Source organism: Pelmatolapia mariae, linkage group LG12, assembly GCF_036321145.2.
Source record: "Pelmatolapia mariae isolate MD_Pm_ZW linkage group LG12, Pm_UMD_F_2, whole genome shotgun sequence".
NCBI classification, from domain to species: domain Eukaryota; kingdom Metazoa; phylum Chordata; class Actinopteri; order Cichliformes; family Cichlidae; genus Pelmatolapia; species Pelmatolapia mariae.
The window spans coordinates 28,138,622-28,166,288 of NC_086237.1; the positions used below are offsets into that span (position 1 = coordinate 28,138,622).

At 41.9% G+C, this 27,667-nt stretch overlaps 1 protein-coding gene across 1 annotated transcript in view; it reads left to right on the top strand.

The window, feature by feature from the left end:
• ipo11 (importin 11) overlaps positions 1-27,667 on the top strand; it is a 132,495-nt gene that overhangs the window by 64,874 nt on the left and 39,954 nt on the right. Inside the window, exons 17-22 of the mRNA XM_063490574.1 lie at positions 2,229-2,262; positions 2,459-2,499; positions 2,602-2,718; positions 4,739-4,852; positions 8,916-9,031; positions 10,102-10,178. Of these exons, the coding sequence (XP_063346644.1) occupies positions 2,229-2,262; positions 2,459-2,499; positions 2,602-2,718; positions 4,739-4,852; positions 8,916-9,031; positions 10,102-10,178 (499 nt within the window). The remainder of the gene's footprint in view (positions 1-2,228; positions 2,263-2,458; positions 2,500-2,601; positions 2,719-4,738; positions 4,853-8,915; positions 9,032-10,101; positions 10,179-27,667) is intronic.

Here is a 27,667-nt window from a genome sequence, read left to right on the forward strand (position 1 = left end):
TGGTATTGCTTTTTCACGTTGGTTTTATCTTACTCAGATTCACTGAGTTGGTTGAGTGTAAGTTTTCCCTGGTTAGACCTTCAGTTACTTTTATAGTTGGCATAAATCTGATGATTTTTGGATGAGGTTTTTTTTAGCTTCTTAACCCCTCAGATATTTTGAACATCAGTAACATTTTAAAGTGAATGTTTCATGTGACTGAATCAGTGTCAGACAATACATATACGTTTGTATAAGACCCATCTGAGTATTTTATCTCCATCTTTTAACCCATGTTTTTTCTCTATGCTTTGTTGAATTAGAATGTAGTTTCACTCTTAAGTATTCCAATTGCCAACAAGGCCAGTGCTGATGGCACTTGCAGGGCCCACTTCATCAACATACTCCTTTTGTTGCTTGTTAATGTATGCGGAATTATTAAAACCATATTCAGTATTTTATGAACATGCAGACAGAAGGGCTATGTTTTTGTTTTTTTTTTCTTCGTGTCTAAACCAGACTGTCTGAATTTCAGATTTATCTTCCTTAATGTACTTTTTCCATTTGTTTTGTTCGTCACCTGTATTTTCAGCATAGAACAGATGCTTAAAATTCTTGTCTGTGGATTTATAATATTGTTAGCCCATATTATTATTGTTATACAGATGATTGTATTCATTGAAAATGGTCAAATGTATCATATCTGTTTAGTGGACAAATATCATACAGCTTATATTTTATTGACTAAGCTGCTGCCTAATGTGTCAATATGCGAGTTGTAAGTTAATTACCAAAGAGATGCAGACCTTAGATTATGCTTACTTACAGTTATTGCAGTCATGTCATTTTTTAAAAATAATATGAGAATCAATTTATTTTCTGTGCTTCAGAAACATGAGCTGTTCATAGTGTTAGAAAAGTATAAACACCACAAGCTGGAGAAGTTGTTATGCTGCTTATTTGAGTAAGTCAATTAATAATTGAGGAAAATGTGCCAGTGTGAGTGTGATCATACCACTGGTTTGGTGCCAGTAATTCCAAAACCTTGACTTGGCATGATATGATGAGGCAGAATAAATGGAGACCAAAAACGTCAGTAAAAATGGCTCAGGATTTTAAAGATATTCAGTCAGAAATATTGACATTTGTGATTTCTGAATTAAAAAAATAAAATACAAACGCCTTTTTTTTCTATTATTGTCCTTTAAAAAACAGAACAATAATACACTTAATTCGGATTTGGCAGTATTTTATACATGTAGAAATATGCGTGAATAAAGGGAGGATAAATTATGACATGACTGATGTGGTGGAAGCAGAGAATATACGTGTGTGTGTGTGTGTGTGTGTGTGTGTGTGTGTGTGTGTGTGTGTGTGTGTGTGTGTGTGTGTGTGTGTGTGTGTCATAAGAATGGAGAACACAAATCTTGTTCATTAAAATTTTTATTTCTGCAGTTTTCTGGCTTTACCCTAACAGAATAACTCTAAAAATCAAAGAAGCCTATTGAACTATGCAGACCATGCAAAAATGTTTGCAGACTAAAAACGATAACATTCCAACCTTAACAAAACAGTCAAAATCACACATGTTGATTTGTTGTCTTAAAAGAATTTCTCAGATCCGGGTTAGCAAATCTGGCCAAAGGACCAATAAGTTTATGCCATGCTGATGTGTCCACAGTCCATCTGTCCATAATTCACAAGATTTTCTGTTCCTTTGCTTACATCTACAGTAACAGATTTAAGCAAAGTCTCACACACTGATTACCTAAGGGTTCTTCACCCAAATTGCGCTCAAGGTCACATTTGTCAGTTTACAGGCAATAACCCCAGAGTTGTAACATATCGTTAGATGGATGACGACCTATGACTGTTCTGGGTTATCTTACCTGAAATAACCAAAGAGGCATGTGAATTTAAAGCTTGAGATATGTTAGTAGACTGGCATTTGGGGTTTTTTGCCCCTAAGTTGTCCCTAACCTTTAACCTTCTGCCATCATACTCATTGCCGGATTATGCTGCTGTGATACAGAAAGCTGAGCAGCCACTTCGAGCATTTGATGGCCTTTATTAGGCTAACATGGTGCCTTGCAAACTAGCTTTGTTTATTTCTGAAAAGTTGTTTTACTTTAGGTTTATGGTTTCTATTTTTTTCTCTCCTGATGTGAGTTTGTTTGTATGGGTTTAGACGGACAGTGTGATGCTTAATTTTACCTTCTGATCCATATTTTTTTCCCCCCCTCTCATAGGTGCGGATTGAGACGGCTACAACTCTTAAACTCAATATCCTTTTGATAGGCCTATTTGAAAATAAGGGTAGTTAACTTCAGCAGCACATGAATTTATCATTGTTTTGAGTGTTATTGTAAACTGACTTCATCTTTGCAAAAGCAAATGTACAATGGTTAAGTGTATCTTGGTGAATTGCTTTAACATCTGTCTACCCTAAAGCTTGAGTTCTTCTTTAACTCATGATCACCTGTCGATGACTTTGAGTTCCGGACAGAACAATTCCTTCCAGTGAGTACAAGTTTCTGAAATTCAAGTTTTAGAAAACACCAAAAAAAGGTTTTTAGACATCAGTATTTATGTCTGACATTTAAATTCTGTCTCCCTGTTTAGTATCTTGAGTCCATCTTTGGGCTGCTCTTCCAGTTGTTGCAGCAGGTAACAGAGTGCGACACTAAAATGCAGGTGCTCCATGTGATCTCCTGCGTCATCGAGAGAGTAGGCATCCAGGTAAGATGTTTGATATCAGATAGAAGTTTTCCTTAAGTAATATGCATATTTATATTACTGCACAATGACATTTATGGTATGAAAAGTTGAGGCAAACTCCAAAGTGTCTTTGAAGGAGCCCTTGTGTTAGACATCTGAAAAGATATATTCTGGCAATGCTCTTTGAAGTGTAACTCCACAAATTGTACTTATTGACTTGGACTCTGCAGGGGACATGTGAAGCTGTTAAAAAACATCAAATCACAGATACAAATCACCAGTCACCTTGTACTATACCCACACCACCAAGGTAAAACGGCCATCTGTCTTAAAAGATAAAGCCCAAATCTTGATTCTTTGTAAATCACAAAGCCTCAAGCAGCGCTTGTTCTGATGTCTGCTCTCATTTACAATGAAGATACAGTCTCTCCTCTGCCACTGCAGTGCTTTTGTAACCATATGGATTAGATTTTTTGAGCATCCATTAAGTTGTTTTAATCCATTTAACTGCCAGCCCTGAAAAAAATGACTTTCCTTTTGACCCCCCTACGTTCTATTCAGATCCATTTTAAGTGCCATCCCTTAATAATTCCTTGACTTAAATCTGTCACAAAAGTGGCTTTTATCCTAGCAAACTGTCAATCTGGTTAAGTCTTCCCCCAGTCACTGGTCCTGGCTAAACTTCTAGTGTCACTGGAAGTCCCATTAATATTCTAACCGTTCTCACGAGGGATTTTGAACCCACAAAGAGTGGCAGCAGTTGAGGAACTAGGCAATGAAACCACGAATATGGGTTGAGTTGAAATGAACATGATAACAGATATGAGATTTAGCTACTTTTTATGCTGTCAGTCTCACAAATGTCATCCTAGGTGGTTTTGTGGGTCTGTTTTTCTTACTTTTTATCTTTCTCCTCAAGGCTCCACAGCATTTCTTTCTTTCTTTCTTTCACTGTTCTCTCTGCTCCTAGGTGGCTCCTCATAAAGGTGTAATCGAGCAAAAAATCCCAGTGTGGGGTCTGCAGCTCGGCCACATAGCCACTATAGGGAATAGAAAGGGCTAGCACAAGTCAGTACAAGAAAAGGCAGAATACTTTCTGTAGTTGTTAATTCAGTGCCATACTCAAATGTCCTGGAGTTGGCTGGTTGCAAAGTAACTGCACCTAAATTGCACAGTGTGCCATCACATTTTGTAATTTCACACAGGAATGACAGTGATGACATCCACTTAGTGTCTAACTACCCAGATATTTACACTATTTAAACAAAAGTTTTGATGTAATCTAAGAACGGAAATGGATATGATACCATTTTGGTTTTAGAACAGTGTTTTGTAAAGGAGGAGGATAATGCTTGAAGATGGAGAAGTTTTTTCATGAACTGTGCATGTGTCATATCCTCTATAGTTTGGTAAAATGTAATGCCTTAGCTGCTGTGGAGCTACAGACACTGACAACATGTGTCAACAAAATTAGCTTCCATAAGAGCTTTTGCAGATTATGAAGTTGACACATTTAATTTTCACATTGCTGACAAACAGACTTAAAAGAAAAAAAATATTATGAATTTTCACCTACCTGTCTAGTATTTTATTTACTCAGCTTTTCCTCTGAAATATGTTTTGAAGTGACTGATTTGGGCTTCTAGGGAGGCCAGGGAGGATAAAAGGAAAGGGATCTCAATTTCTCACTTAAACACCCCCCCACACACACACACAAAACCTTCTTATTGGATGGCTGTTTGTTTTTCTTATGCCAAGTTTATATACAATATTAAGAAAATTTTGAGAGAAAATATGCCCGAGTAGTCTCCAAGTTTGTTTGGGCATGCAGTAAATATGCATAACACTCTGTTGAGACAGCAGCGAATCAGAATTCACCATTGTCCCTTTTTCTGCTCCCAAATGAGACTTTTAATTTCTGCAAATCCACGGGAGTCTGATGTGAATTGAACATGAATTGCAACTGTTGTGAAACCTGCAACTTAAGTTGCAGAGCATTTTCTTTTCTTCTTATTTGCCATCTAATGTGATTCTTTTTCAGATACGGCCCTATGTAGGCTGTCTAGTTCAATACCTGCCTCTGCTCTGGAAGCAATCTGAAGAACACAACATGCTTCGGTGTGCCATACTAACTACACTTATCCAACTGGTACAGGTATGGTGCATCTCAAATTTACAATTTATTATTTTTGCATTAGTCGGTCCAGTTTTTGCAAATCGAATATTCACACACTATTCAATTCAAATAAATTGAGTGAATTGACTGATTAGTATGAGGAGTCAAAATGTTAAACAACAAGTTGATCTGTCGTATCAACTTTACAGTTATTAAGTTTATAAGTGTGATTCACAGTTTTCTTAAACCCCCCCCCCCCCCCCCCCCCCCAAAAAAAAAACAAAACAAAAAAAAATGCAAAACCCCAAAACATCAGGATTGACTAAATTTCAGTTTAGTTGTGAATTTCACAATCCCCAGAGCTTTAATCCTTGTTGTAGGTACACATTCTCAAGATCCTTTCAAAACACTCTTGGCAAAAATCTCAATATTAATATTCAGTGGTCTGTTTTTTAATTTCCCAAAGGACCCCAGGGTCACAGCTGGTGCCTCTTTCAAATAATTAATTACATTTCAACTATGAGCAGAGTCAAAGTCAGAAGATATCCACCTGATTTTGATTATCATTAGAATTAAAGATATCATCAAATAGGAGTTGTGGGTTGTGAGAATTAAGCTGCAGATTGCAAATATCTGCAACTTAATTTGGAGATATCAATAATGAGAAACCCCATAAACTTAAATAGTGAGAAGAACATTTGTCCCAAGAAGAATGCTGTTATGGATTGAAGGTGCTTATCTCAGACTTGAATAAGATTTGGACCCCTGTGTGGCTGCATAAGCTCATGGTGGGAAATGAAATGCCTGGTGATACAAGCATGTTTCCTCTGGGAGAGTAACAAGAGTACACATCTGGCAAACGAAATGAAAATCTGCAGCTGAAGGGCCTCAGATTATCTAACTGTGTTGCCACATGCTAATTTGTTTTTGTTTTTTGTTTGTTTAATACATGCAGAAAAGTGTTAATGTTTAAAAGTTAAAATGTAAGGTACAGGAGACTTGTGTTATTAACCCTTTTATACCTGGACCTAGTCCTAATGTACCCAGTCCTGTGCCTGCAAAGAACTGCAAAGAAGTGTGTATGGATTGTTTGGCTTAGGACCAGCTGGAACTGGCACAAACAGCTCATGCCCGTCAGTGATCCAACAGCATAATAGCCGGCGTATTGGCTTACTTGCTTTTAAACTTCAGTTTTGCCTGTAGGAGACTTGGTTATTTTTTTGTTGTTTGTTTGATGGAGAGAGAAGGGTTGCACCATCTGGGGATTGAGAAATGCTGTCTTCGTTTTACACCCACATAAATGTAAGAGATGGCATATTTAGACCAAATTAATGTCATGCTATCAGTAAAACAGTGCTGACAGTTCTGAAATGCTACTTTGGATCCTGTCTTCCTTCACACAGATTAATTCCCCTGCTACACGCAGAGTCATTTTTCAGCACTTCTGAGGACTTTTAAGATGCATTCTAACCATAACCAGTACTTGCCTAATCTTAACAGTTACTTTAAGCTTGCGATAATCCTGACTTTACCACAACCTCATGCTAAGTCAGGCTCTTAGTATTTGATCATTTTTTTATGGGGAGTTGCTTTTTAACTGCATAAAAGGAGCTGACACCCCCAAAGTGGGACTGTGTCCAAGCACTCAGCATCATCAACAGCATCTTTCCCTTATCCTCTTCCAAATGATATTGTGTTCTCTATAAATACACAGAGTGGATGTGTAAAGCTTAAAGTGATAGAGTGCTTTAAAAGGCCATGGTGTCAGATAGGGGTTAAGTTTTCATCAAGAGGAGTTAGTGGGTATGTGTGAAGAAAGATGGAAGTGAGGTATCAAGGGTGAAAAGTGCTTCAGAAGGCATAATCCATAATTTAGAACAATCGTGTTTGTTGGCACTATAATTGGTAACTTTGAGTGCTTGACTTGTGTGTTTGTGTGTATTCTGATTTATGTAAGTATTTATTTTTTTGCTGTGTGTGTGTTTATGTACTTGTCTTTGCTTTTGTCAGTAACTGTGCTGACAGTTTTGCTTAAAGGAAGGTTGTCTTTTGCCTTTTATGAAACAAACTTTGAACTGAATTTGGATGACTTTTTTCTTGTCAGTTCAATAACCGTGTCATTGTTTGAAGTCACTCAAACAGTGCATTCACATATATACTTACATATATACACACGCGCACACAGAGAGATAAGGGCTGTTAACGTTAATGTGATAATAACATGTTAACGCAGACAATGCTGGACAGTTTTCAACTGAGGCGTCTGAACAATCTAAAACAAGGGACAAACTTTCAACAGCCATAGCTACATGGGTGGCTATGTCTTGCAGGCAGTTATATTGTGAGGAAGTATATGCTTAAGTCTACTTTTGGCATATTTTTTGAGCACCAGTACCCTTGAGATTTTTCTGGAGAATATTCTGAGCAGTATTACATAAACATACATGTGACTAAAGCAAGTCTGTTTGTCCACCTACATGCTGATATTGAAACGTGAAAAAAATATTGTTAAGGTGCATTTAGGAAAGATAAAGAAATCTGTGATTAATTTATGATTAGTGTCGAGCTAACTGTAGGGAATCATGCGATTAATTATGATTAAATATTTAAACTGACAGCAGAGGGAGAAGGCTGTAGTGATAGATGTATCACTCCCAAGTGCTAACCAACATCTGGAAGAAAGAACATGAGAACCTTGTGATTTACCAAGGGCTGAAAGAGGAGCTAGAGAAGATGTGGAAGGAGAATGTAGTAGTGGTCCTGCGATAATCGGCGCACTCAGGGCAGTGATCCCCAAACTGGACAAATGGCTCCAGCAGATCCCAAGAACCACATCTGAGATCCGTCCAGAAGAACACAGCTTAGAAAAGGCAAAGATAATGCGCAGGACCCTAAAGCTCCCTCTGGTAGACGGCCCAAGTTTGAAAGATAAAGACTGCAGGGGTTTGCTTATTGAAACGATGCCAGCCTTAGATGGTTCAACTAAATATTGACATGTGTGACTTTTTTGGCCAGGAAAGTGTATAGGGAATCAGCGTTTTTTTGGTTTTGTTTTGTTTTTTATAATTTGAAAACGAAAACTCTCTTTCTCTATGATATGTTGAGTGAAGCATTCAGTTTAGCTATTTCAATTATACTATGTGTTGCCAAATTGATATAGTCTATAGCCTGGTTGAAACATTACAGGTAGTAAATTATAATCAAATGGTTGGTCATACTCTGGATATGATGCTGTTGCATTTGACCCAAACATATCTGGAAAAAGGGATGCAGAATCTTTACTAGATGACCAGATTTTACTTCAGAAACAAAAACCTCTAACAGTCATGTAGAGCTGAATGTGTGTTGAGCTGTGTCCTTTCTTACAGTCAAATCCAGCGTTATAGCTGTGGTAATGTACCTTGAAATATGGGTTTGGTTTTAAAGTCTTCATCTTTGCTTCCAGTAGCACTGTTTTATGTCCCCTATTAGTTGAAAGCAGTGTGATACTATTGAGGTCAAAATGACACACTACTCGGTTGCTCATTCCCCTTTTCTGTCTTACACTATGGCCACATACGGATGTCCAGTGCATTAGTAACAAAGGGCTTGTGAAGTAGACTTTGCCAAGAAAAAAATTTCCCAAGGGGAAGTTCCGTCATTTCTTACTCTTGTGTCATCTTAAACGTCATTAAAATCTAAACGACCAAGAAATGACCTCTGACTTAGTTCCAGGACTTGTACCCATGCTTTTTTTCCAGAAATCGAACTTAATAGGTCCATAGTGTTTTAAAGGGATATAAAGTGAGGATTTTAAAAAATAAATCCATAAACAACTCTTGCACCTTAAGGCAAGTATTTTGCAGCCAAAGAAACATTCTGTGCTTACAAAGAGCTTCCTCCCTGTTAACCTGATTCACTGAGGTATGTTCTTTCACTAGTTGCTGGGAAAGGGTGTGTCAGGTTTTGGATAAGCCGATGTGTCTCTATTCCACACCATTCTGCTAAAGTTATCTGCAAGGAAAACCCATTAAACTGAAGCACATAAGGTGGAGTGTTTAAAGTGCATTCTTTGCCAGGCTTTCTTTTTGCATTGACTTCCTGTATCTTTGTGTTCTCACAGGGCCTCGGGGCAGAAAGCAAGAACCTGTACCCTTTTCTTCTTCCTGTCATCCAGTTGAGCACTGATGTTTCGCAGCCGCCACATGTGTATTTGCTGGAGGATGGGCTGGAGCTTTGGTATAGAGGCATATGCAGTACACTAACATTTATGACTTATGCACACTATTCTCACATGTGCTCGCATACCCATCAGGACACTAGATACTTTGGATATAGCTGTCTTTGCCTCTCTATTTCACCGGAGTCCTTTTCTCATGTTAAACTTTAGCCTCATTTACTGACTCTCAATTTTCTTTTTCAAAGGCATCCATTCTTGAGTTAAATGCAGGTGTTGTTAATTCATACAGCTCAACCACAATCTTAACTTTATCTTAATGTTTGGGAATGTACCATTTTAATGAAGGTGCCTGCTGCAGTACACTATGTTCACTTTTGGAAATGCATTACCTCCAAAAGGTTCAGTTCAGCAGAAGAGAATTTGTCAGGGTTACCCTATATTGCTCTTTTATCATCCATTTGCTTTTTAACGTCCTACTTAATCTCTCTTTTTCTGTCTGCCGCGCTGGAGAGCTTCACTGTTCAGCATGCCGTGTCTGTCTTGCAGTAGAAACCCTCAGTCTTATATCTATTTTCCTATCTTTTAGTCTACTTGATAAACAATGGTACCCTAAATATTTGTTTGCTTGGTTTACAGTCAAAATCGGGTTGTTTTTTTTTTTGTTTTTTTTGTTTGCTTCTAAGTTTATGTTGTGCTTATAGTATCCTGATGATGTGTCAATAACACATTTAGTAACCTAAAAATGTAAATGAACTGTGTATTCAAACATTTTCCTTTTAGATGCCTAGTGTTAGTTCTTTTTATATAGACTACAACTTCCATTTCAATTTGCTTAGTGGACTTCATTTATAGCCAAAATTTAGCCATTCGATGTTGCTTTTATGATATTTTTTTCTTTTTCTTTGTACACAACCTTCATAATTCCTTGTTTTTCCTCCGTTTTAAATCCCTGTGACCTTCTTTCTCTTCCTGTAATATTTGTCGTGTTGCTGTTTCTCATCCCATTTTCTTTTGCCATCTCTAATCTAATGAACATCTCTTTTGTTACTTCTTGTTTTTTGCGCTTTCTCTCTCATCTTGCTTTTTTATTTTGCCCTTGTCTGCCTCTCATCATCATGTCATTATGCAGGTTGGTGACTTTGGAGAACAGTCCAGCCATCACTCCAGAGCTGCTCAGAATTTTCCAGAACATGTCAGCTTTGCTAGGTGAGCTCACATGATGTTTCTTTATTTGCTGGTTTGCCTGGCCATGTTTATGACCACACACACACTCCCCAAAATAACTTTATGGCATTTTATATGCAGATAACATTATTGTTTAGAAAGGAAGCTGTCACAAGAATATGAAGAATAATGTCACTATAATGTATTTTAGAGTGGGTTTCCTGTATAGTGGTTATATTTATTTGTATATGTGTTGTTATGAAGAGAGAGACAAAAAACATTTCACTCCAGAAATGGTCATAACAGTGATGCAAAATTGCTGCACAATCCCCCCCAAAAACAAGCCAGCGTTGTCAGATCAAATAGTTGAGAATCACAGAGAATGGGGAAGGTTGATGCAATCCATGACCGTGGACTTAATTTTCATAGTTTCATTACCTCAGGCTATTGTAGCTTGTAAAGATCAGAGTTGTGGCTTTGCACTTGCCTCAAGGCATCAGAGTCACTACTCTTGGTCTGTAGGCAGCTGTGAGGGGTGGCAGACTGAATAGAACTGGCTGGATGATTTATCACGGGCCCACAGCACTGGGACACACCTCACATGTTCTACTCTGTAGTGGTGTATGTGTGTGGCCTTGCGTGTGATGAGGAATAGTATTGATTTAGTGCTTCTGCACATAACGAGTGATATGACCACTAGTGTAGCTTGATTGGCTTGGTGGAGCATTTGATCACTTACAGTGTGGCTGGGGAATCATGAGACAAGAGCAAAGGACTCGGGTTGACAGTTATGGATTGATGTATTAGAGGATGAGGGAATTAAGGAGGATGAGGAAAGGGGAAAGCTTGATAAAACTTGGCATGGAGGTGGTGAATGAAAAGGAATTATTTAAAAGTGATTGCTGGAAAATTCATAAAGAGAAAGTCACATAAAAGAAAGTTTGTGCATTGGAGGAGCGTGGACATGGATGGATGAAAGATAAGAGAAGGCCTTATCTAGAGCTGAACAGAAACAGGAAGCCAAGGAGATGAAAACAGCAGGAAAAGGGATGCTTTTTTTTTTTGCAAGGCATCACTGCTAGTTATGTTAAATTTTAGACCAATCACAGAAAATTACAGAGAGGTGGCATGAAGGTGACAAAAACAACTACTGTTGCCAAGAAACCAAAAAAGAGAAGTGAAAAAGCAAACCAAATCCTAGTGATAGAGAAACTGTTTTAAATTCAGATTAAAGTTTGTGGGAAGGAGGTGATCACAATGAGTCCAATCATTCAGGAACATTTTTCAGCACAGAAGATGAACTAATAATGCAAATAACATTTATGCACTCATAGAAGTCTTGACTGTGTGATTGAAAGACGTCAGCCCTGATTGCCTCCACTTGATTGACGAAGATCTGTCATATAATCAGCGCGTGCTGATCAGCTGCCATATTACTGGTTTAAGTGGGCTTAATGCGTGCATCGAAGGAGGGAAGACAGACTGTAATATTGATAAGAGGGTGTCAGATTAAAGAACAGCACAAAATTGAAGGTTTAATGGTGGGAAATGAGAGACAGATACACACGGACAGATAAGGTTGTGTAGAAATGGAGATTGACAGATGGAAGTGGAAACACAAATTCCAGGAGAAAAATTAGCTCAGTCATAAAGGTATATGAGAAAAGGCTGTGATGGTTGTTAGAGAATTGTGGATCAATATGATTGTCATTGTGCAAGATGATTAGATCTTTAGCAAGATGATTAGCTCTTTAGCAGAGTGATTATATCTTTAGGATGAATGCTGACTTCTGTTTCCTATACAGACACACATACGCATATGAATAGTTATGTCTATAACTTCTGTTCCCTGAAGGAGAGGAACGAGGTACAACACATAAGTATGGGATATCACGCCCTCGCGTGTCCTGGCTGAAGAAACCTTTATCCACGCCTTTAAGGCAGATGACGTGTGATGACACGCGCACGGCCCCGCCTGCACATATAGCTGCTGTCATCACAGTCATCCCTCAGTTCGATAGCCGCTCTTCACCGAGCCACCTTGTGTTGTACCTCATTCCTCTCCTTCAGGGAACAGAAGTTATAGACATAACTATTCGTTCCCTTTCAGTCGATTCACTCGGTACAACACATAAGTATGGGACATATATACACGCCCCACAGAGCAGCCACCGAACCAGAATCGGACCACCACCTCCTTAGTGAGCGGTAGACCAGCAGAAAGGACAGTATGAGCCACCAAAGGGGCTGTAACGTCCAACCGATAAACCGGTGATGCCCAACTAGCTGCCGCACAAATATCAGCTACAGGCACTCCTTTAAAAAGAGCCCATGAGGTTGCCGTCCCTCTGGTGGAATGAGCTCTCACCCCCTGGGGCAAAGCAAGACCTTTGGTGCCGTATGCCAGTGAGATAGCTTCTATAATCCAGTGGGACAGCCTCTGTTTAGACAGGGCTCTACCTCTATTTGGATTAGCGAAGCAGACAAACAGCTGGTCGCATAAACGCACATTCTGAGTGCGCTCAATGTAGGCGCGTAGCACACGCACTGGACAAAGACAATGCTGCATCCTCTGCTCCTCAGATGCAAAAGGAGGGGAGCAAAAGCTCCGCAACTCAAACTCCATTGAGCTATAAGATGCAGGCATGATCTTGGGAAAATAGGCAGCATTTGGACACAATACGACCTTGTGGCCATCAGGAGAGAACTGTGTGCAGGAGGGATGCACAGACAGCGCATTAAGGTCACCCACTCGCTTTGCCGAAGCCTAAGCAAGAAGTAATGCAGTCTTATATGAAAGAAATTTCATATACACAGACTCAATGGGTTCAAACGGGGGCCTCCAGCACCAAAGACAAGTCCCAAGCAGGGACACTGGACTTAAGCACGGGTCTCAGCCGGCGAACCCCTTTCAGAAAACGTATGGCAAGGGGATGTGGACCTGGTGTCACCCCGTCAAAGCCAATATGACAAGCAGATATGGCTGCTAAATAAACCTTAATTGTCGAAAATGAAAGGCCCTTATCCAGCAGCTCCTGCAGGAAGGTCAAAACATCCACAACAGAGCACTGAAATGGGAGAGTGTGGAGGTCCTGGCACCATTGCTCGAAGGCTCGCCATTTGTAAGCGTACAAGCCTCTAGTAGATGAGGCTCTAGCGCTCTGAATTGTCGCTATCACACTAGGTGGCAGACCCTTAGCAATCAAGTTTAACCTCTCAGCAGGTAAGCATGAAGGCGCCACAGATCCGGGCGCGGATGAACCACTTCTCCTCCTGACTGAGAGAGGAGGTCCCTGCGGAGAGGAAGCTGCCAAGGACTCGCTGCTAGCAGGCTGATTATCTCTGCATACCACGACCTTGTGGGCCACCAAGGGGCCACTAGAATCAGAGAGAGGGAATGCCGACGCACTCTCTCTAGAACTGGAGATATCATTTCCACTGGGGGAAATGCATACAGGAGCACGTCTGGCCATTGATGCTCTAGCGCGTCCAAGCCCAAGGGTGCATTGTGGTCGATCATGGAGAAGAACAGGGGGCAGTGAGTATTTACCCTGGAAGCAAAAAGATCTATTTGTGCTTTGCCAAATAGATCCCAAATCTGAGCAACTATTAAAGGGTGTAACCTCCATTCTCTCACCAGAGGACCCCCCCCCCCGCCCCGGAGAGAAGGTCCGGCCCCAGGTTCAGGTGGCCCGGGACATGGGTGGCTCTTAGAGACAGAAAATGAACACTGCACCATAACAGCAGAGAGCAAGACAGCTTCAACTAGGGGAAGAGAGCGTGTTCCTCCCTGCCTGTTTATGTAAGACACCACTGTTGAATTGTCCGTCCTGACTAAGACATGCTGGCCCTCCAGGACTGGACGGAAATGCTTTAGAGCTAAGAACACTGCTAACAGCTCTAAGTGGTTGATGTGCAGCTGGCGCTGGGCGGCGGACCAGATCCCTCTCACTGATGCACCCTCGCACAGCGCTCCCCACCCTCTTAGGGAAGCATCTGTAGACACCACCTTGCGAAACAACACCCTCCCAATCCGAGAGCCCTGATGCAGCAGCCCGGGCTCCCTCCAAGGACGGAGAGCTAGCATGCAAGACGTGGTTACCGGCAGCCTCCCCCGGAGGTGACGCGATGCACACAGGCGATGAGAGAGAGTCCAGCGTTGAAACGCTCTCATTTTTAACAGTCCAAGTGGCACTACGGCGATCATAGATGCCATCATGCCCAACAAACGTAATATCGTCTGGAAACGCAGTCTGCGTCCCAGCTGAAACTGAGCGAGGCAGCGATGAAATGCGGCCACTCTGTGCTCCGACAAACGTGCGCGGCTGGAAAGTGAGCATATTTCCAAACCGAGGAAAGAAATCTGCTGACTCGGGATTAGCGAGCTCTTTTGAAAGTTCACAGAGAACCTCAGTGTCTGAATGTGTGACAGAACCGTCACTGGTGTGTCTCCGCCTGCTCTCTCGAGCAAGCTACGAGAGCCCAGTCGTCTAGGTAGGCTAAGATGCGGATGCCTCTCTCTCTCAGGGGCGCTAGCGCTGCTTCGGCACATTGTGCGAGGAGCGAGCGACAGCCCGAACGACAGCACTAGGTATTTGTAGGCTACGCCCTCGAATGCAAACCTCAGAAACTGCCTGTGTTTCGGGTGTATAGCCACATGAAAATAAGCATCTGTTAGATCAGGGGTCGGCAACCTGCGGCTCTTTAGTCCTTATAGTGCGGCTCCGCGTGGTTTGGGAAAATAAATTAGAAGTATTTAGCTGAAGTGTATTTTATTTATGTTAGTTCTTTTTTAACTTGTAGTTCTAAATTGGAAGATTATTGTGATATTGAAATATAAAAATAAAATTATATTCTATTATTTTTTCATCGCTCAAAATAAGCGTCACACTCGCGGAAGCCGGTATACCCGCCGAAACACCATGCATTTATCGAGACTTTCAACCCCAGGTAGGCCAATTATGGCTCTTCGGATCCACATTATGTCAGCAGCTATTCTCCACCGTGAACTATGTTAAAAACAAACACCGCTCGCGCCTCACAGATGACAGCTTACAGTCCTGCGTAAAGATGAAAGTGACTTCGTACAGCCCCGATTTGCAGACGCTGTGCGCAGAGGTTCAGGAGCAGAAGTCCCATTGTAAACATATCACGGCAGACCCGACGATGTTTCCATGAACATGCTTTACAGCTTCTCTTTATTGACCACTTTTCACACACGGTTGCTGTACGCACACAGCCGGTTGTAGCTTTTCAGCTCACAGCCCGACATATACCAACAACAGCACAGATAGCACAGACGTTAAGGTGGCGAGGCGTGATTGCGGGTGCCGCTCAACGCCTCCCCTGCAGCGGCGCTGCAGACCATACCCCGCCACACATTAACCAGGTAAAATAGATATTTAGGCAGAATTTTGCAAATATCTATTTTTCTTTTTCCTTTTTTTTTAGCAGCATAGTGCTTTTTTTCCCAATTATTTTTTAAAAGCCAGGCCAAGGCTCCAAAAGCCCAAAGGCGATATAAGGCTGGCGGCTCACAACAGTTTTTGTTTGCTACATGGATCATTTTCGTTCAGCTGGGTGTCTTTCCTTTTGTTATATTTCTGTAAGAGATCAAAATGTGTTAATTACATAAATAAAATGTCATTTTCTCTGTAGCACTTCATGGATTTCATAAGCAACACACCTTAGTTGTTCACACAAAGCATAAAAGTAAAAAACAATATATACAGTGTTATCTTCATTTTAGATGTCAAAAAGTATTTGCGGCTCCCAGTGTTCTCTTTTGCGTGGAAACCAGGTCCAAATGGCTCTATGGGTGTTAAAGGTTGCTGACCCCTGTGTTAGATCGATTGTTGCAAACCAATCTCCCGGGCCGACTGCATTCAAGAGCTGTCTGAGTGTTAGCATCTTGAACCTGTACGTTCGTAGATACGTGTTCAAGACTCGCAGGTTGAGGATGGGACGAATCCCTCCCCCTTTTTTCGGAACAACAAAATAATGGCTGTACCAACCTTTGTCTGTCTCTGAAGCGGGGACCACTCGTATTGCTCTTTTCTGCAATAGCGCCTTTATTTCCTCTCTGAGTATCATGGCCGCCTCGGTGCTGACAGTCGTGTTTACGACTCTTTGGAAACGAGGCGGCTTGACCCGGAACTGCAACCGGTAACCCATGGCAACGGTTCGCAGCACCCACGGAGAGGGGGAAGTGAGCAGCCAGCCGGCTAACCTGCAGCACCGTCAACGGGGCGTTGTCGCCCCCCCAGTGCGTCTGCAGGGGAATGCATCACCTGCCTGACCTGGCTCATTCTGCCTGCAGGCTGAGCATTTGTGATTGTTTGAGAATAAACAACACTCTTTATTGATTGTAACATGGGAACATGTACATTCATACATTTTGTTGGAGGCACCTTTTCTGGGGCACAACAATGAAAAACAGCGGGAACACTCGATGTGGTCACCTGAACATTTAACACACCTGAACAGGGAGTTACCTGAGGCATTTTGTGTGCAGGGGTTTTGTGCTTGGGAGACAGTGTTAGGAAAGTGCAGCGCCTTCTGGGGCTGACAACCTGAACAGAACTTAAGCGGCACCTCTTGGGCGGCAGCAGAGGGGTAAAAGCAGCGTCTCCCTGCTGCTGGACCCCTTCTCCACTCGAAACCACAGCTAGGAGGGCTGAGGCTTCTTCCTCCTGGGCGTCGGGGCCCAAGGGTGGGCCTTTGCTCCAGGCCGACTGGCGTGGAGCTCGGGCCGGAGGATGTGCTTCCGCTGGCGGCACACCCACTTCAGCAGTGGGCACCGGTCTCTTGCCGGTCGGCAGAGGAGCGGCCTGTGAGAGCTAGCTGCGGGCTTGGGCTTCGCCTGACGTCTGGGATAATGTTGCGCAGAGCTTCCATCTGCTTCTTCCTCAGATTGAATCTAGCCTGAATGGCTTCAAGTGAATGTCCGATTAACCCAGCCGCAGACACTGGTGCGTCCAGATATACAGCTCTGTCCCTATCCGGGACGTCAGAGAGGGTCAGCCACAGGTGCCTCGGCGCCACTACTGTCGAAGCCATCCCTCTGCCCAGGGAGAGCGCTGCACAGCAGGATGCACGGAGGATGTAATCTGTGGCGACTCTGACCTCGTTAAGAAGAGGTGCCAGCGGGCTGTCATCATGAACCAGCGATCCGAGCTCCGCCAGGCACATCGCCTGGTATGTCTGGAGCATGGTGACGGAGCTCATGGCGCGAGCAGTGCCGGCCTGAACCCGATAAATCTTCTCCAGCTACGAAGCAGAGAATCTGCAGTGCTTGGACGGCAGAGTTGCGGGGCCGCCGACATGAGACGGTGCCAGATAAGCAGCCAGAGACGGCTCCAAGGGGGGGGGGTAGCTAAGCCAGCCCCCTCGGCGCCGTCCAATTCCATGTACTGTCCATAGCCGGGCACAGTGATGCGGGTAGACAGAGGTTTGTCCCATGATGCTGTTAGCTCGCAGATAAAGTCTGGGAACATGGGAAGGCAGTTTTTGGCCGTTGCGGGCTCCAGTGGGAGGAAAAAACCCGCGACGGCTTCTGAGCTGGTGGAGGAGAGGGCCAGTCCACCTGCAGCTTCTCAGCAGCACAGCGAAACAGGGAGAAAAGAGAGGTGTCATTGTGGCCGACTGGCGCAGCAGCGGCGGCACATTGGGCCGACAATGAGCTCTCCTGCTCATCCTCCGACAAACCATGGATGTCCAGGCCGATGTCCAGCACATCATCGTCTTCCTGGGGAGCGCTGGCGGGCTTCAACCCAGGCTGTAGTGGTCAGGCCAGGTAATTGCATCGACCGGATAATCCTCATCTTCGGACTCGGACGGGGCTCCAGACTCGGAAAGGAGAGGGTCATGCCGTGCGACAGCCGAGCGTCCCAGCCCTTTTCCACAAACGTCACCCGTCTTTCCAGGGCCGAGCGCCGGAGCTGCCGACAAAACGCACAGGCTTCGGGCTCCGTCAACGCTCTCCTAGCGTGGACGATTCCCAGGCAGACAGGGCAGGCATCGTGCTGGTCGCTGTCATGCAAAGAGAAACCGCATCCCTGAGGACAGGGGTGAACAGAAGATTTCTGCTTTGCTTGCTTCGGTTTGGAGTCCATTCCAAAACACAAAGCGAAACGCTGCACAGGAAAACTTGAAATTAGCGCTCCGCGGACAGCCTACGCACCAACTGCGCGGTGGAGGCTAACACCAACAGGGGCAGTTAAGCTAAGTTCAAGTCGGCAGACAACGGAGCTGACTAGCAGCAGCTAGCTAGCCCAACTCAGCAGAGGTGTTCTCAGCGAGGTGAAGAGCGTAAGAACTGAGGGATGACTGTGATGACAGTGGCTATATGTGCAGCCGGGGCCGTGCGCGTGTCATCACACGTCATTTGCCTTAAAGGCGTTAATAAAGGTTTCTTCAGCCAGGACACGCAATGGCGTGATATTCCATACTTATGTGTTGTACCAAGTAGGGCTGGGCGATATGGCCTAAAATTCATATCGCGATATAATTTGAAGCATGTGCGGTAACGATATATATCGCGATATATTCTATTCTTCTGTATAACGTATTTTCCACACTATAAGGCACACTTAAAATCCTTTAATTTTCTCAGAAATCGAGAATGTGCCTTATGTATGAATTCTGGTTGTGCTTACTGACCTCGAACCGATTTGGGCGTGCAGAAATCTGTTAAAAAATGTTTTAGTACAACTTTGGTAAGCCGCACTGCTTGATGGATTGTCAGAGCATTACGGCTGCCGTAGTGAGGAGCTTCGCGGAGTAATCTGGGTCCAAAACTCCGTTCTTCAGGTCCCAAAGTCAAACGAACACTAAGAGTTAAAAACGGTCTAAATTCTTTCATCTTTAATTAAATCATCAGCGTTGCCACTTTATCGGGTGTAACAATTAAGTTTAACATCCAGGCATCCATGAAAACAGAATTTATTAAATTTAATGGAGTTAGAAGTTAACAGGAAGTTAGCTCGCTAGTTTACACCTAAACATTTCATACCATGTTCTGACTGAGAGATTTTTGAAACTAATTCATACCTACAGCTCTGCTACCACTTCCAACATAAATGAAGACAGAAAACTAAACAGCAGTGGCGTTTGTAGGGTTACTGAAGTTGGACTACCTGGTATATAATGTTGTGCTACGTGATTGCTAGCGACACAGCTATGTTAGCATAACATTAGCACAGTGAAGCTGGAGGATGAACGGCAACTTTTTTTCCACTCGATAAAAGTTAACATGAGGGATTCAGGTGGTTAGGGACAAATGCAGTCGCATAGCAGGATGCTATACACGGGGCAAAATTCAGTCAGGAGAACAACTGAGATTATTCATTCACAATACGAGGTTAGTTATTAATATACTGCAACAACATGGGAATAGAACAGCTGTGAGAGAATTCAGCATTAATGAATCAAAGTTACGGAAGTGGAGGAAGCGCAGTTTTTTTGGCTTTCCCCATATTTCAAAAGTGCTTCATCTCTTTGCTATGACTGTCGCCCGCCATAATTTGCAGATGATAATGGTTTTAGCCACTGCGATGCTTTCAACCAAAACAGGCGCAGCTTGATGACATCATCAACATGCGCTATCGCGACAGAGCGATATAGTCAAAATCTCTATCGTTGGCCAAATTTATATCGTTTCTATCGTGTATCGTTTATATCGCCCACCCCTAGTACCAAGTGAATCGACTGAAAGGGAATCACTGATCACATCACATGCTCATAGACACACACACATCACATGTTCACTGTTGCAGACAAACATGACACGTTCACATGTGAGTGTTTTATCTGTTGCATGATTAATGAGATGTTTGTGTGACCACTGAGTTAATAAAAGAGCTGCGAGAGGGGGCCAGAGTTTGGAGTTGTCTGGGATCAGGTGAGGAGCTTGCAGCTCCAAGACCCTGGTCCGATCGGCTCCCCTTGCAAGTTAAAATGGATTGAGCTCTGTCTTGCTTTGTTCACGGGAATAAGTCTCTAAACCAGCGTGGCCTGCGAAGCGCAGACCTAACAGTGGTATTCCACATTAGATGAAAGGTTTACTTTCACACATCCATTCAGCACCATTTATCTCCCTAATATGCAGTTTAACTCATAAGGGCTCAAATGTGGGCTGCAGCAATTAGTTTCAAATTAGGAAATTAATAGTCTATTTAGATAACAAATTGGTTATTAAAGTGATTTTGCAAGCAGAAATGTCACATTATATCATCTATCCATCCTCCCAGTGATCCAACAGCAGCCTCATGTGTTAAAACACTGAAAACAAATAATAATTCGTTCTCATCAGAGGCTGCAATAGAGAAACAATATCTCTCCCTTAAGAATAGATCCTTCTTTGCCAACATCCATCTTGGTCAATATAATGTGACTCATTTTGTGACCCAAATATGCTTATAATTATTACCATTTTCTGTGTTTACTTAGGAGACCTTGCTTGCCTTTCTGTCAATATTTGGTTCAGTGACGATAAGTGCCACTTTACTCTGGCCATGCCAGACACATTAATGCAAGGAAAAGGAAAAAAGCTTTCACATTTCTGCAGGTACAAGGAAACTACATTCCATTAGTATTAAAATAAATAAATAAATGAGGGGCAAATGCATTGTGTTTTTTTTTGTTTGTTTGTTTTTTAACCCTGGAGAACCCATGGGGTCAAATTTGACCCCATGGGTTCTCCAGGGTTAAGTACAAGTCATGTTTATATATTCATAAAAAAAATCCGGGCTAAATCTTTGGAGTTTTCTATACATATGTCTAATATCAAAAAGTGTTGGTAAGTTTCTAATCAATCATCTTTTTATGTTAAACTGTGCTTGTGTATCTAAAATAGATTTAGATTAGGTATTGATTTTGCACATATTAGCTGTTTTACTGTTATGTCATATTAGGACTGATAATTCTTAACACAAGGGCTGTTTAATAGCACTTATTAAGCTTTCAGCCACATCTCATTGACAACTTATTTCTTCTTGCTTCTGCTACGAGATAAAGGATCCAGTTTTTAGTCTTTCAGTCATGTCACAATTGAGCAATCTGAAATTGTCTTCTCTCTGTTGCTGTCTTTAAAGTCGAGAATGATCAGTGGGCCTCAGTTAGTCAGGCCCCTGTTATCTTAGCTGTTATCAAATTTTCAAAAACTCTTAACAAGCGCATTGGTTTTAAGATAGTACTGTGCCATCAGTAGATGTTTTCACTATTGTAGCATTTTTGCATGTGTGCCGCTATTTTAGGCTATGCTTGCTGCTACGTTAATGAGTCGAATAACCCAGATGATAAGACTTTAAAATTACTGCCACTTGTCAGCCCTAAGTACTTTCTCTACAGCTTGTTCCCTTTTCCTGTCTCTGTCTTATGTTCTTGTGAAAATCAGTTTCTCCCAAGGTTATGTTTGCATGTTTAAAGCTCATTAATTGCATTCAATGTGCTTGTGAGTGCAAGTGTTAGATAGAAATTTCAAAGCTGCTATGTTCAAAGATGATAGCTCAGAGGAATGATCACAGGTTTGAACAAATCAGGAAACACTTCGAAAAGCTGTGATTTAACGCTGGGAAGAACAAGAAGTTAAATAGAGAAACGTTTTTCCTTTAAAACATGCATTTATTTCCATATACCAATGACAAATTTTATACAACAACTAAAGTTGCCTGTGTTTTGTAATATATATCTTTCATCAGTCTTCAGCTAGTCATCATCTTTGGCTAGTTTTCACTAGAACATCTGGTGGTTCATTTATTTTGCCCATGGAGAGCAATGGAGGGATGTGAGCCATTGAGATAGTCTGGCTCACTAGGATGTTGGAGCTTGCCAGGTATGTGGCCTGGCCTGCCTGATAAAGAGCTCTGCTCCATCATTGCTGAACTGGAGGAGAAAATTCCCTAATTAGAATGTCAAGAGCCTTGCTTTGGCTAAATTGTTAGACTAGCACTACGCTCTGTATCACTGCCACCACACTCTGAACTAGGACACGTTTCAGCTGTGTGTGGTGCTCTGACTTGTGATGATGGAGCACGGGCACAGAAGTTTCTCTCTTCTCTCTTACTGGCGTTACACTGACTAATGTGAGCAAGAAATAGAGATAAGTAGCCATTTTAATGTACTTTACTTTGTCCCTTCAGTGTTGAGAAACTCAGCAGTTCAAAGTTTTGGTCGAAAGGTTCATAGTTTTGGTCGGAAACAAACACATTAGTGTTGTATTAATTAAAAAAAAATTAAAAATAGAGAGATATAAAACAGAAAATCACAAAATGTAGAGATCTTTAAAAAACAGTCATTGCTTATTTTCCTAATAGCTACAAAGATCCTGGGTTCACAGAAAGGTCTCGGCCATCTGAGGTCTTTCTGTGTGGACTCTGAATCGTTCCTGTGTAGGTTGTCTCTAGGTGCTCCGATTTTATCCCACAGTCCAAAAACATGCATGTATTTAGTGATTCTAAACTGGCCGTAGGTCTTAATGTGAGCATGAATGTTTCTGTCTCTCTGTGTCAGCCCTGTGATAGACTGGGTGTACCCTGTGCCCCTTTCTGTGACAGCCTGGATAGGCTCCAGCTCCCTTGCAAACCTAAATTGGATAAGCAGTAAAGAAAATAGATGGTTGCATTGAATTCTAAGATGATGAATGTTCAGTTATATAAAGCAAAAAATCTGCAAATACTCAGCTTTAGGATGCTACTACCAGCATATGTTTAAAACATTGCCAGATGAGTGACTGGTAATCAAACTAGTAGTGTCAGTATATTAGCCTGCCTCCTAGTTGATAAATTGAAACAGAACTGCTTCATGACCTTGCTGAAGTAATGACATACTGCTGCACACAGTCAAGTCAGAGACGCTGACGGATGAAAGATCTGTTTGCACTTGATAAGTGTTAGCTCACCGTTGTGGGCATTTTGTGTTTGTACAAGGTGATGGCCAGCAGTAAGCATAAAAAGGGGTAATGGCACCAACCAGTTCCCCACATTTGCCTTCTATCATTCTGAAAATTTTGATGAAAGAAAGTTAATTTAGCCTTAAAATGAAAAAGAAATGTTATCTTAAAGTCTCAGGTGTGTTGTTAAAACCTAGCTGGTAATGGCTTAAAAGTTCCTTTCTTGGCTGTTAGGCACTAAACATTAGTGTAGTTGTTCTTTTTGGACACCAATATACAGTTATTGTTACAGACTGACTCCTCCCTACACTCATATTTTGATTATATTAACATGATAATAAATTTTTCCTTAGTATGTTGGTTTGCACTGTTGTCCACAGCAAGGTCCTGGGTTTGAATCCACCATCTGGCTGGGGCCTTTCTGTGTGGAGTTTCATTATCTCCATGTCTGCGTGGGTTCTCTCTGTGTACCCCCACTTCTTCCCACAGTCCAAAGATGTGCACTTAGTGGTGTTAGGTTAATTATTGGTTCTAAATTAATTATGAATGTGGCACGATCTGATATCCTCGTGTTGGTGTTGTTCCCACATCATCATAATAAATGTTGTTCCAGGTTCAACATTGCAAGTGACCAATCACATTGTTGTGACGTCATACTTTTGCGACTTCGGAAAAAAACACCTTAAAAAAAAAAAGAATCTACTTAACGTGCGACAAACTGCCTCTGTCTGCCGATCCAGCAATTTGAATTCTTTGCATTTCAGGATACTGTTCTTTAATAAACTGTAAGCATTATACATATTGTCCTTGCAACATTGGAATGTCATAAATGAATGAATGGCTTGGCTTGCAAAAGTATGACATCACAACAATGTGATTGGCCACTTGCAATGTTGAACCTGGAACAACATTTATTATGATGATGTGGGAACAACACCGACACGAGGATATCAGATCATCCATGAATGTGAGTGTGAACGGTTGTCTGTTCCTCTGTGTTAGCCTTGTGACAGTCTGGCAGCATATCCATGGTGAATCCTACCTCTCTCCGTACAGTAGCTCGAGTGGTTTCCAACCCCGCCCCCCAACGAGCCTGAATCGGATAAGCGGAAAAGAACAGATAGATGGACACAGTAAACAAAGATGAAAGTGAATTTCACTGGTATCATTTTTTTCCAACATATTCTATAGTTATATCATTGTCTGTGGTTTTTTTGTTTGTTTGTTTTGTTTTTGGGGTTTTTTTTGCCACTATTATCCAGTGTCATCAGAGCTGTTGTGCAAAAATATTGGCCAGGCACAGCCACAGATGAATCAGGCAATCCTGCTAAGGGCTTATGAAAGTACTCTGAGGGAATTGCTAACATTTCTCATAATGTAGACTCAAAGTTAACTGCCCCTGTTAATGTGTTTCCTGGATCAATCTGAACAACCCCATTAGACGACAAGCTCTTTACTACAAGTTTCCAAACTGTAAGTAATGGCTTTGATTATAGCTATCACATACGTTGGAAATATTTGGCCTTATTTGATGCATCAATAGAGGAAACGGTAACATCTTATCATCTTTTCTCCCATTTTGATATCATACTCCACAAGGGCTCTTCTTACAGTCTAATAACTTCAGATATACTATCCATGTTTAACCTGGAGTTCCTCATGCATTAACCAGTGTGAGATGTTTGAGACTTATTTTGCTGGCTATAGAGCTTGGAGAGTGCTTCTCATGACTGCTGTAATCTCATACGTTCACCTTGGAATATTTTGGAGCATTAACAAGGTCCAGTATTTATTAACACTTTGAAATAACACTTTTTAAAATTTTTACAGAGGTTTTACACTTGGAATTTCTTTATTTATTTTTTTTTAGGATTTGTATTCAAGAGATATCATGACTTGTCACTTTTCTGTGAAGTTTTATGCATTTGAAGGCTGTTAAACCCCCGAGCCTAGGGCTTTACTGATCTCCAACTTTTTGTAGCTGGCTGACTAGAATGAGCCCAACAAACATTATCTGTCCTTGTTGCGCTTCATTGCAGATTTTGGCGCAGCTTTTTTGCTATCTGTTCACTTTCCTTACTTTGCAAACATTTTCACCCTAATCACAGATTATAAACTGAAAATTGTGGAATATGACCACATGTTTTCGAAGTACCCAGCAACCATTAGTGGTACTTCAGGGACTGTTATCGCAGTCAGATGTGAGTCTCATTTCCCAGCTAATGTTGATAACTGAAGCGGATTTTGCAGCATATGCCCAGGGCTATGAAGGATGTACTCACTAAAGCTTAATCAGTGCTTTAGCATCTGTTTTTGTGACTATTTGATTATGACGGTGTGTGCGTGGAGGGGGTGATTGTGTCCTCCCTTCCCACATCTTTGTTAAAATTTAATTGCTTTTATAGTGTTTGGCAAAACAGCCTATTCTGATTTAGACTAATTTGTATTCCTTAGGCTTTCTTAATATTTTGTCCATGTGCATTTCTATGCGTGGAAGGAGAAAATATTAAAATAATTTCTCTATAATTCAATTCCATCCAAATCTTACTAATTAATAAAAAAAGAATTCCTTGTGCCCAGCTGTGTGTTCTGCACTTTTCGTGAGCGCTTTGCTGGAAACCTGAGGAAGTGCATTGTCCTCTTCAAAAACATTTGAAAGAGTATTTTTTACCCCTTAGCTGTAAAAGGCTGATGGGGTAGTGGCGTCATCCTATCGAACAGGTGGCCTTCATCGTGGACACCCAAGTTTGTGAATGTGATAACTCGAGAACGAAGTAACGTAGGAGTTTGAAACTAATAGTATAGGTGTATCTCCTATGTCTCAGACTACTTCTGATCTCACTGACCTTGACCATGACTCAGAGGTCAAGTTTTCTGAAAATCTTTGGAACGGGATAAGTCCAGAAGGAAGTCACCTAGGATTTTCAAATTGATACCATAGGTCTACCTGCTAGAAGGCTGAGGGCTACCACTGGTTACTATCAACTGCAGACATTTTTCTGCTGTTCATTTGGAACCTGAGTGTTTATTTCCAGACCATCATAATTGTGCTTTCAGGATTGCACTTTTCATATCTCACTGTAAGACCAGTCACAACATAGAACCCAGGAGAGAACAACAAAGGTAGAGAATAGCATTTATCGGGCTCTTGTGTTGATGTAAAAAGAAGCCGATATGTTGAAGCTGAGTCACACTAAATCCTCCATCCTTTTGTTCCTGCCGTATTAGTGTCACACCGAAATTGTCTGGGGATGCTGTGTGGAAATGGAAGTGAATTTACTTCCAATAACCAGAAAGATGCAGTGTTATTTTTGTCAGGCTGTTTGTATTCATACATGGACACTGGAGGTGGCCTGGGTTCATTTGCAATCGTGAGGGATGTGAATGATGAAAGTCTTATCAAGTCCAGGCCTTGGTACTCTGTGCTGCCCAGAATAAGAATTACATCCTTTGTATATTTTTTCTTTTAATATTAATTCGTGTTTTTCCTCTATATGTTGATAACTACACAAAACTCTTCTTCATAGGGCATTACCAGAGTATGTACACATCTTATCAGCTTGACATGGCAGAAGTGTTTGTGGTGGTTCCATTATGGAGGGACAGGGACTGGAGAGATGTCACAAGCATTTTATCTACCTCTTATTTTGCCTTTGGCATTAAAGACAATGCCGCATGTGTAACTGTGCTTGCAGGTAAGATTAAGTAATTTTGAGTGTAATCATATGGTGTCACTGAAGTGTGATAATGGGGGTGACAGTATTTTCACGGGCATAGAAAAAAGAACAGTCTACTCTTTGTTTATATTAGAACTAGACTGTTTAGAAGAAATAGTTTTTGATCAATTGATTTTATTTTCCCTGGACTGCCTCAAAGAGATTCTGGCAAACCATCAGGTGACTCAGAAGGGGAGAGCATTGCTCTACCTGCACTGTGTATAGTGCAGATGGAGTGCTGCTGACTTCAACTGAGGACATTGTCAGGCGGTGGAAAGAGTACTTCGAGGATCTCCTTAATCCTACTGACATGTCTTCCGTAGAAGAATTAGAGTCTGGGGTAGAGGGGGGCGACTTGACTATCACTGAAGCAGGTCACTGAAGCAGTTTAACAACTCCTTAGTGGCAGATCTCCTGGGTTGGACAAGGTTTGTGCCTCTACAATGCTGTGTGAAGATCAGGGCTGGTACCTCTAGATTGACAGACTGAGATGGTGGGTCCCATCTTTAAGAAAGGGTTTTGGAGGGTGTGCTCCAACTAAAGGGGTAACACACTCCTCCGCCCCCCCATGGGAAAGTCTATGCCAGGGTGGTGGAAAGGAGTCCGTCCGTTAGTAGTACCTCTGATACAGGAGGAACAATGTGGTTTTCGTCCTGGTTGTGGAACACTGGACCATCTTTACCCACTCGAGGATCCTTGAAGGGGGCATGGGAATTTGCCCAACCAGTCTACATGTCTTTTGTGGACTTGGTGAAGGCATTCATTGCATCTGTTGCTATAGGCCATTCAGTCCTTATACAGCCTTTGCAAGAGCTTGGTCCGTATAGCCGGCAATAAAGCGGACTTGTTTTTGGTGGGTGTTGGACTCTGCCAGGGATGCCCTTTGTCACTGATTCTGTCCATAATTTTGATGGACAGAATTTCTA